This window comes from Taudactylus pleione, unplaced genomic scaffold (genome assembly GCF_031769625.1).
Source record: "Taudactylus pleione unplaced genomic scaffold, aTauple2 ptg000250l, whole genome shotgun sequence".
Classification (NCBI taxonomy): domain Eukaryota; kingdom Metazoa; phylum Chordata; class Amphibia; order Anura; family Myobatrachidae; genus Taudactylus; species Taudactylus pleione.
This window is the reverse complement of record NW_028284652.1, coordinates 6,697,738-6,709,166: the sequence shown is the minus strand read 5'-3', so window position 1 is coordinate 6,709,166 and position 11,429 is coordinate 6,697,738. Positions and strand designations below refer to the sequence as shown.

The 11,429-nt window shown below is 43.1% G+C and overlaps 1 protein-coding gene across 5 annotated transcripts in view; it reads right to left on the bottom strand.

Annotated features, from left to right (window-relative positions):
• Positions 1-2,260: 2,260 nt before the first annotated feature.
• Positions 2,261-11,429, bottom strand: part of MARK2 (microtubule affinity regulating kinase 2) — a 235,390-nt gene continuing 226,221 nt past the window's right edge. For all 5 annotated transcript variants that reach the window (XM_088480051.1, XM_088480054.1, XM_088480055.1 and 2 more), the window contains one exon: positions 2,261-4,093. In XM_088480051.1, the coding sequence (XP_088336177.1) occupies positions 3,742-4,093 (352 nt within the window). In that variant the 3' untranslated portion in view covers positions 2,261-3,741. The remainder of the gene's footprint in view (positions 4,094-11,429) is intronic.

Genomic DNA, 11,429 nt, shown 5'->3' with positions numbered 1-11,429 from the left:
GTTTTGCTGATGGGCATGAGTGCAGCGAGCGCCAATTATTGTGGGCGCACAGACGGTGTAATGGTTAGTGTTACTGCCTCACAGCACTGAGGTTGTGGCTTCGATTCCCACTACGGCCTTGTGTGGAGTTTGTATATTCTCCCTGTACTTGCGTGGGTATCCTCCCTCAATCAAAAATATACTGGTAGGTTATTTGGCTACCAACAAAATTAACCCTAGTGTGTGAGCATGTGGTAGGGAGCATAGATTTAAAGCTCCATTTCTCTGTAAAAGCGCTGCGGAATATGGGCGCACTATATAAATAAATTACTCATGTCACGACCGAAAGCATACGGATTAGCTGTGTAGAAGTTGCTAGACCCGTTCTAACTACTGGGCAAGCTAAGTTTGGGTGTCCAAAAGCCCAACTTTGGAGGTTGCGAGTAGAAGTAATGGTGCCCACATTGGCACAAACAATTGAATTGCTCCTGGTCACTTTAGATGCACGCTGCAGCAGCACTAAACACTTCCAGTTTATATATCGTTATTAGAGTTTGAGTAATAGCAGAAAAATAAAATCATATGAATAGATCCTTTCACACTGCGCAGCTTGAGTCCCCCAACTGGCCAGTACTTATTTTCAGGTGATGCATGTATGGCACAATGAAAAAAAAAATGGATTTCCTCTGTGTGTTTTTCCCCTATTTTCATGTATCCATAAATATTTGTATTAATACATTTATATACAATACTGGGTTTCTTTTTTTTTTTTTTGTGTGCTCGCAAAATAGCGAATGCCTGCTAATTTGAGTGACAGAATGAGGCGTTTGTGGGTGGTAACAGGGGAAGGTGCTTGAAAACGGGGAGTGGAGATCCGAACGCAGGCATGCCAAACAGTCAAAACGGGCGTTTTAAGGGTGTGCATAATTAACAAAGCAGCGTCATCGACCACGTCACTTGGTTGTCTTTTAGCCTGAACTGCTCGCATGATTGCGGTAGGAAAATGCTACCACAAGCACTGCGAGCAGTTCATACGCCTTTCGATGTACTCGATTAATCTAATAAATAGCGGAGATGACGAATGATGCGAGCGGCCAGGGGGCGTTTTTTTAAAAATAGCGAGCGCACTTTTCGTTCACTCGTTCAGACATAGAGGCATCAACAGACCGCAAAGAGCGAACGCTCGATTTAAATATCCGACCCCTTTTTCTGAACAAGCGAGCGCAAATAGCGTCCGGCTCTGAATCAGGCCCTTAGTCCTCCTTCAAGCACTGTGAGGTGCAAGTGCAGAAATTAGCTGAAGCAGGGGGGACTGTTGACCAGTCCCTCCCTGATACACACTACTCTGCACTCCACTTTAGGAGGAAGGGGCAATGCCTAACAGCATTGCCAGAGGGGGAGAGGTAATGGTGCGCTTTTGATATGAGGGGGGGGGTTTGAAGGATTGATGACCCCCAAAGTTTTATTTACCCTGAGAGGAGACAGCCACTGTGGATCTGATGCTGCTGGGGAATAAGGGGTAATTTTACAATGGGGGCCTATGGTGGGGGAGAGGTGTGAAACACCCCCTTCACATTTTTTTTTTATAAAATATTTAAAAAAAAATATGTACTAAACTTATCTCCATTTTTTTAAAACTGTCAATTTTTAGATTTAAAAAAATAAAAAATTCACCACTGAAGTGGTTAATAAAAGTTGATTAACATTCCCTTTCAACTACCCTATTTATAGTTTAAGATTAGTCCCAGTATCCTCTGCAGCAATTAGGGTCATTTGAAATATTGGGCAGATGGAAGGGTCTTTTGTTAAGAATATGTCACTTCAGTAGGATGCATGCAATCAAAATACTGCATCTATTTGTACATAGCATGCAGCGCTCAGGACATAACAGGGCCTGAGGTAGAGCACTAGAAGATGGGCAGAATGAAAGCCCCAGTGTTCAGCACTGACCATGGGAGACAGGGCTTACATAAGTATTTATCACATAAGGAGCAGAGTAAGTGAACTCAGCTTTTGCTTGGTTGAGAATCAAAACTTTCCCAAGATGGGGCATGGTCATAAACACGTTTTAAAATCTTAAAAAAAATAAAAAAAAAGTGCAGATGTTTTTAATGTATCTTTTTGTGGATAGGTCCATTAAATACTGATGAATTGTAAAACATATTTAGCTGCAATAAACCTATTGGGTTTATTAATTTTTTAACTGCTCTGCTTAGAATTTCTAATTATTTAAAAGTGTCAAAATACAGCTGCAACCATTGATTTATACATGACACACATGAATGTCAAAGTGTATTTTAGTAAAACAAAAGAGGAAACATCATTGTCACCACTTTTTTTTTTCTTTTCTTCAAACAGCAATGAAATCATTCACACAAAAGGGAAAATAATAACAAAATAAACCATAATGCTAGCAAGTGATCACTGACCACGTAGGACCATGGAAACCGCGACACTCCTCGACTGCTGCTGGGAGTCACGCACAAAGTTTTTGGATTGATATATACAACAGATACAGCCCAGCACTGCAACTGAGGCGTTGCTAAGTCATATATAGTGTACGTGCTTTCCTCGTTAAGGTTGTCTCCCTTCATTCATTTCCAATACTCCTAGTATTTGGTTGATACATTCCTGGATTTAGATCTATAGACAGATATATACATTGTGAGTGTTGCAGTCAATTTCTGCCCTTCATACAAGTGTCTAAAGATGTGCATCCTATTTATTCCAACATAGTTATGGTGCATTGCCATTCTGCTAAGTTTTCAGAAAAAGTGGACAAAGGAGGAAGAAGTCATAGTGGGCTCCTGTGACACTCCTCTTCAGGAGAAATGTGTGTAAATCAACATTTCAATTCATTGCATTTTCAGTGAACACATAATAGGAGAAAAATAAAGGCAACTCTGAGCTGGGGAAAGGTGAAATATAAACAAGAGAAAGACATTGTGTATATTTGGATCGGAAGAGTTGTCTGTATTATTGTACCACCAAGTAACTGAAGATGTACCAACCACTGATTGCTGCAGATAAAAACCAGCTGATAACTCTCAGATGCAGCCAAAAATTAACAACAACAAAAAAACGCAAGAAAACCCCAAAAACAATTATTGGTAGCCCACCAGGTTTCCTCCATACAGTACAAATATGGTTACCCACACAAACGTCCCCAATGCGGTTTGCCTTTACTTGTACCTGTGGTATTACGGGCACCCTGAGCTATTAGTTCAGTGTCTAAGACATAATTTTTAAACTCCTTCTGTACAATGCGACTTGGAACTGTTGTTTGTAAAGGAAAGAAAAAAAAAAAAAAAGAGGGCGTAAAAAGAATACCCCTTCAAATCTCTCATCTTCTGATTTATAAACTGTACCAGAAATAACAGCATTATACAGGTGACACACTTATGGGAGGGGCAAACATTCTACGCTCTCATTCTACAATGCTTACTCCTATCAGTCTATTAGATAATCTGTGTCCCAGCCCCAATCGTAAAATAAAAAAACAAAAAATAATTATAAATCTATTTCAAATAAAATACCCTCAAAACCTAAAATGAGAGGAGCAGTAGTTATTCCCAGAGCACCCTGCCCATCTCCATCCTTACTCCCTGCTCTGCCCTTTCCAGGATGTGCCACAGCAAGGAGAAACAAAATGGAATTTCCTGCATCCTCTTAGGTAAGAGTGCTGGGCAAGCTGGGGATGGGGTGCCTGTGAGTGTCTCATTTTGCAGTTTTGTCTCTTTCCCATACAGAGACGAAGCCCTGTTAAAGTTTTAGTTCATTGGCAATTTTGGAGGCAATGTTCTTAAACGCCATGGAGGTGCCAGTAATTCGTTTGAAGCGCACACCGTTGAGGGAGAGACGTGGAAGCTTGCACACCTCCATCTCCCACTGTACATAGCTGTCATGACCTGGAGAGCCATGTACACAAAGCAGCATGTACTTCTCTTGTGATTCATGTTCGCAGCTGTTGGCATCTAGCACCTTGCGGATTTCACTCATCATCTCATTTGGCTCCATTGAGCTGGTGGTTTTCATGCTCCATGTGAAGCGCAGAGAGCGTGGCTTGGAGTCCCTCACATCATCTTTCTCTTTATCGGGCACAGTCAGGTGAGGCCTGGGGAAACAACATAAAAGAATTTAATTTCATAAAACTTATTACTTTGTTATAGGGAAGTACAGATGCGGATAAAAGAGGTATTGATCTTCCAAATGATATGTAAGGCAGTATAAAAAAAATAACTTATTCATGAGGTTCAATAACCTCTCCAGCCTGTAGGTGGCATTGCATATTGTTTTCATCTATGGAAAAGCCTGTAGAAGGAAATCAATCAAACTTCTAACCTGATGCATGCAATTCCATTAAGGGGATGGCATACTAAATATTGCACTGTGCCTGCGACTTTCTCAGACAATTTTTACATTTTGGTTTCATTTTTTTATATGCTGTCTGAAAAATACAATTGTGGGAGGAATCCTGTCTCTTATATTTGTTCGATATGTTTTAGCAGCTTCTGAAGATGGCATTGATGGAATTAGTAGGATATATATAGTAAGTAGGAATTAGGAAGCATATAAAATGTACACATGCATTAATATCTCTAGGGCTATCAAGTATAATTAATGTATTCCATAAAGAAGTTTGAGAAAATTATGAACTCTATTACGTCCCAGTTTCGTAGTTAGATTACCTTGTTTAGCCTAAGGAAATTCACAAATGTATATACACGTTACATTTTATCAAAGTTATAAGTCTATATATTTTTATATTTTAATATCTGAGGCCAGTATGAGGTGTCATGCTGTGAATTGCCTTCATCTTCTAAAGGGCGGGGGCTTACTAAAAGAGAAGCTTCTATCTCCGTTGTTTTAGACAATATCCCTACTGGTGGTAGTATTTACGTGTCAGACATTACCATCAAACTTTACAAATGAGTCCCAGGACCCTAGCCCCCACTTGTGTGTAAGTAAAAGCCCACTTTTCTCCTGCAGCAGCAGTGGAATGTCCCAAAGCTAATTAGAAAGGCAGGGAGCCCTCAATGAGAGATCACTTGCAGTAGGGTGGGACCAGAGCCGTAACTAGACTTTTTGGTGCCCTGTGCCAGAGAGAACCTTGGTGCCCCCCAAGCTACAAGAATGACAAAAAACAGGAAAATTGACAGGCCCCAACAGCGCCCCCTTGCCATGTGCCATGGCACTGTTTGCACCACTCTAGTTACGGCCATGGGTGGGACACCCAATAGGAGAACACTTGCTGTAGGTGGGACACTCACTGAGAGACCACTTACTGCAGGGTGGGACACTCAATGAGAGACCACTTGCTACAGAAACTTCCTAGTGTTTATAAAAGCAGCAAGAAGAATTGTTTGCTGAAGGGGAAGTGTGTTTCCCGTGACCACATGTGTAGAACTGAAGTTAGAAGGGGCCTCGCTGGACCCAAAATATAGTTTTATCAATTTGCGAGTTTGTTGGCACTGATATCCGATTAGTTTACCACTACCTCTCCTAAACCCTGCATGGACATTCAGCCACCTACCTTTATAGGACCTCCTATGGCTAGATCCTGTACATAGGCCGATAAATAAAAATTTTGAAAAGTACTTGTGATTCCTTATATGCTTGGGATAGGATGGTTAAAATTACTGGTGCTATTGGGTTACCCTCAGCTCAATTATCATTCAAGGCTGTGGCTAAATTGGTCCTAGACGGTTCCCTGTCTTGATATACTGGGAAATACCGGTATCAAGTTATTAGCACCTTTGCAATCTCAATACAATATCCCTACTGGTGGTAGTATTTACGTGTCAGACATTACCTTCAAACTTTACAAATGAGTCCCAGGACCCTAGCCCCACCCCCATCCTCTGTTATTTCCAAACTGTTTTACCCTTCTCTAAAAAGGTACTAATTCAACGTGGTATAGATCTGTTATGGCCCCTAATGAAACAGAAAAACTATCGGTCAGGTTAATTGGGAAGAGGATTTGCACATTTCTCTATCAGATGAAGAGGGAGAAGGTATATCAGAATGTGTTTAGAATGTTTAAATGCATCAACCATTCAGAAATGCTTGTTAAGCTGATACATAGAATATAACTTACTATGTTTTGACCCAACACCTCTCGACTGTTTTGGAGAAATTGTGTGAAGGTAGACACCCTTTTACATACCTTTTGGGCTTGCCCGAAACTACAGGAACTTTGGGATTGAAGTCCTTTCTAAACTTACAGGCATTACGCTCCCACTACAACCTGAGCCGGCTTTACTCCACCATTGTCCAATCTCTCTCCAAACACATTACAGATATGTAACTGGTCACATCCTTGATCCCTTAGTCCTCTCTAAGATTGTAACATATGTTCAAAAGGGTTATATCTCCTTGGGTAATACTCCACTTTCATTGTCTCTACACCGATTAAATGGAGGTCGTGGTTTGACTATTTCTCTACATACAATCCACTACATGGTTCAGCTACAGGGAAAATGTCTCTGCAAAGATTTGTGGTATATGGTTTGGATTTGCTTTCTCTCCCTCCATGCTTTGTTGTACATGTGTTTCTATTTGTTTACCCTTGGGTATATCACTAATTCCATTGTCTCTGGATTATTCCCTTGCCCCCTTATTATTGTCTTCATATTGTTGTTGATTTTGCTTTTCTTTCTGATCATTATTTTTTATATTTGTTAGTCATTTACAATTTGCTGTATCATAGCCAATGTTGGCTGTCTTTTCAAAATATAAAATGTACAAGTTGAAAGAAAAAAAAAAGAAAAAAATCTGTGTGCCAGCAAATATGTAAGCTGCACTACACATCAGTTATATTGGGTTGGTTACAGAATGCAGGCGCTCGGGATCCCGGCGGTCAGAATCCTGACAGGGTTAGCATAACGACACCTAACCCTACCCCTCCCTCCCCGCAGCCTAAATCTCGTTCCCTCTTCTCCCAGAGCCTAAACCCGACCCTCCCCCTCACAGCCTAACCCTAACACACCTAACCCTCACCCCAACCCCACTACTTACATCAGGATGCCGGCTGGCGGGATGCTGGCGCCGGGATTCTGACTGGTGTAGGGATTCCGGATCCCAACAGCCAGGATTTAAACTGCATCCCATTATACCAGCTACCCACAGTGCAATGTCCAAAAGAGGAGTCATGGAACCCTTTGTTCGGAAAACCCTCATCCAAATTAAGTAATGCTGCCTCTTTGTTCCCCATACTTGTAATGCCAAAATGAAAGAGAATGAGCTACTGGTTGCTGGGGAGCCCCAAATCTACAATTGGCTGAAAGAAGGAATCATTCAGAGACTATTATTTTGGTAAAGGAATTACACAAATTGGAGCAGTTCTTAAAAGAAAAGAAAGTACTCCATGACGATATGTTAAATACATTGTATGCCTTTCTTCAGACTTCCACATTGACAACTGCATTATGATGTTATCTAGCGGCTGACTGATGCTGAGAAAAGACAGATTGTAAACACTTGAACCTTGAATAAACTATCCTCTCACATAAAGGTCTTCCTTTTACAAACCAAGTCTAGCATGGTCAATGCTGTCAAAGCCAGATACCTCAGTGCCTGATGGAAAGTGTCCAGACAGAGAATCTGGTTACAAGGGAAAAGTGGCATGACGGTCCAAATAAGCAATTAAGCTGGGTACACACCTGACAGATATATCTGCGGATCGGGTGATCTGCAGATGATTGATGTTTACAAACACTGAACAACCATCATCTGGCCGCTGGTCAATTGATCGGCCAATATATCTGCCAGTGTGTACCCAGCATTTAGAATTGTCCAGGCACAGCCTTCTCTGTTTTTCTAAATGATGCAAGTAAATAGGTGTATCAGAGTAGGTAAATAAAACACATGAAACTGACAGAACATCTGTGACTTCAATATCTACTAAAAAGTTATCTGATGTATCACAACAGTATTACAGACGCTAATGGATACTAAAAGTTGACAGGAGTTTGGAGTCTCATTTTACAAGCCCAGAAATACCTTCATCTCTGGGTGGAATCAAATGACCACTAAGAGATGAAGGTACTTGGAGATATTAAAATTGTATATAATGCCCAAAGTTGGGATTAAAATTGTTGTCTAAAAATCAGTAATGAGCCCCCCTTCCATAACAAAATCTATGTACATATTACTCTGGATGGAAGCTGACCCTTCCTGAAAAGTGAATGCTGGCCACGGATTTCCCAAAAAGAAACTTCACCTGATACCATTACAGGATCAGGCAGCAAGCCTCCCAGAATCGCAGGCATTATCCTCAATATAGATAGTTTCTCCTTGAAGAGCCCAATTTGATAAGTTCCTCCCTAGATGATCCATCCTGTAATCGCTCTAACTGCTCTCTCAGCCACCTGTTCATGGCATTGGCTGCTTTGTCACAGAACAGGGTAAAACCAATTGTGAAGGGGATACATTAAACCAGGGATTTTCAAACTTTTTTGCTCTGGGACCCCGTCTAACAATAAAAATTATTACAGGACCCCAGCAAGTTACTGCAGAATGACTGCCACACATGCGTGGTCAGCAGACCGCTCATGCACAGTAGCACTATGAAAACTGAAGTGAGGTATCTGCTAATACAGGGGCAGAACTATGGGAGACAATGGAGGTGCGTCCTCTATTGCCCACAATATAGTCACCCCACTTAAGGCTATTCTATATTAGTGTTTTTGTGCATAAGTGATAGATATGCACCACATTTATTTTCCCTTTTGTTTTAGGGGGGCACAAAAATTATAACTTGCCTCCTGGCATCTGGTATGAACTTAAGCCACTGCGCTAATGCAATTATTTCATTTAGACATTGCAGGGACGAGCTCCTTTCGAAGCCCCTGTCCCTGCAAGCTGAGGCAGAGGGTGACTGGGGAGACAGTGGGTGACGTAGGAGGCAGTGGATAACAGGAAAAAGCTGTGGGTGACAGGGAGAAACAGTGGGTGATGGTGGCAGAGGGTGGCATGAAAAGGCAGATGGTGACTGGGGAGGAAATAGGTGATATAGGAGGCAGTGGGTAATAGGGAGAAGCAGTGGGTAACGGGTTAGGCAGAGGGTGTCGGGTGACGGAGAGGCAGTGGGTGACGGGAGGGAAGTGGGTGAAAGAGAGAAGCAGTGGGTGGCAAGGAGCAGCAAAGGGTGTCAGGAAAGACAGTGGGTGACTGGGGAGGCAAAGGGTGACATAGGAGGCAGTGGGTAACGGAGAACGAGTGGCTCACATGGAGAGGGAGACAGGGTGGCAGGGGGTGACTGGATGACAGGGAGAGACAGGGTGGCAGGGGGTGACTGGATGACAGGGAGAGACAGGGTGGCAGGGGGTGACTGGATGACAGGGAGAGACAGGGTGGCAGGGAGAGACAGAGGGTGATAGGGGGGAGGCAGATCATGGCAAGGAAAGGCAGAGAGTGACTGGGGAGGCAATAGGTGACATAGGAGGCAGTGAGTAATAGGGAGAAGCTGTGGGTGACGGGAAGGCAGAGGGTGTCGGTGGCAGGGAGAAGCAGAGGATGGCAGTGGGTGACAGGAGGCGGCAGTGGGTGGCAAGGAGTAGCAAAAGGGTGGCAGGGAAGACAGTGAGTGACTGGGGAGGTAGTGGGAGGCTAAGGGTGACATAGGACACAGTGGGTAACAGGGAGAACCAGTGGGTGACAGGGGGAGGTAGTAGATGAGAAAGACAGAGGGTGCAGTGCGTTTCAAGAGAGGCAATGGGTTTTTAATAAATTCGTTTTTTTCTGTTCGCCCCATCCAGTTCCCACACTGTGTGCTCCCCTGTTCCCGTCTGCTCAGCACTCCCCTCATTCCTCCTCCTGGGGAAGTTTCTTCTCCCTACACAGCAATCATCACACATTCTGTGTCCTCCCACCCTGGCAGCAGCGGTCCCCCAGGCTGCACTTAACAACATCTGCACAGACTGCAGAGAGAGTCTGGCAGCTGGCTCCTCTGAGTGTGTCTGCTGCTGAGGCTTGCTGCCTGTGTGTCAGTTTCTGCTGCTGGGCAGGAGGACAAGAGAAGCTGAGCACTGGGGTGGGACGGGGCTTCCTGATGACTCCTTGGATCTCTCAGCCAGTGATCTGAGGAGTCTGAAATAACAGACAGTTCAACTGGTTTCACTCTCCTCACAGGGGTCATCAGCCTCACCCCATGTGAGTCGCGACCCCAAGCTGAGATGGCCGCGACCCACTTTGGGGTCACGACCCACAGTTTGAGAACTGCTGCATTAAACAATGCTTATAATTCTTTCATAATAAAGTCAGACAGATAATGCCTGATTGATGTATAACTCCACAATATTCCATAAAATGTTTCATTGGGTTTGGATCTTAAGGATAACATTAATATTGTGTCATGAAACCAATGGACAACCACATGGACTCTGTTGACTCCCATTGGGCAAAGAACACTGCACACGGGATGAGGATGATCCTTACCTTTATGGACAGCATTGCCCTTGGTTTCTGAGGTAACGGCTGCTGCTAATTATATTATATAATATACTTGTTTGTAAAAAAGCACCCCTACAACATTTTGGAAGCATCTGAACCCTTCACTTTTGGAAGCAGGCACTTGGGCCGTGTGTGTGTGTGTGTGTGTGTGTGTGTGTGTGTGTGTGTGTGTGTATACACGCGTAGATATAGATAGATATATCTATCTAAATTGGTCCCGCAGGTGCACTCATCGAGAACATTGGGAAGGAGGATGTCACCTTACACTGATTAGTCCATTGCCTGTGCTTTTTGCACCATGGACTCACAGTTGTACATTGCCATAGGTTGAAATTGGCAGTCAGTTGTTGTTCTCTTCAGTTGTTCACTGCTGCTCTTTGAATTAAAGCATGAATATCAATAAATGTAAATAAGCGCTTATGCCTACTATTGGTGATTACGTCTTTCCCGTGGATTTCCTTGCCGACATCACCGTAAAATTGACCCTAACGCTACAATTGTTCAATGGAACTTTCATTGGCATCAACAATAATTTCCATTCGTAGATCAGCATTCTCTAGCTAAACTTGACATCAGGTGGCGTAGCGAGCACATCACGATAATGCAGTCTTTCAGATCTGACAGGGTATGACATACTTCCCAATTCACCTGGTTCTTCAGAAAATCTCACAAAAGTTGCATGGGGTCTGGTCCAGTAATAGAGGTGGTGGAAATGAGTGAAAGTAGCATCTAAGGACCCATTTTTCTTCAGTAAAGTGTTGCCTTAGCAATTGTACTGATCTTAAAGTGATTTGTATTGCCACATCACCACCTGGTGACAAAACAAATCCTTTTTTTTACATAAATGGCTAGTGTGCCCTCTGAAGCATGGGGGTAACTACAATAGGTGCAAGAAGTGCTGCTGCTATTGAGCCTAGAGCTTAGGGGGGGGGGGGGGGGCATCTTCCTTGTCAAAGTTACATGAGTTAAATACATTTTTCACCACTGGGTGGTACATA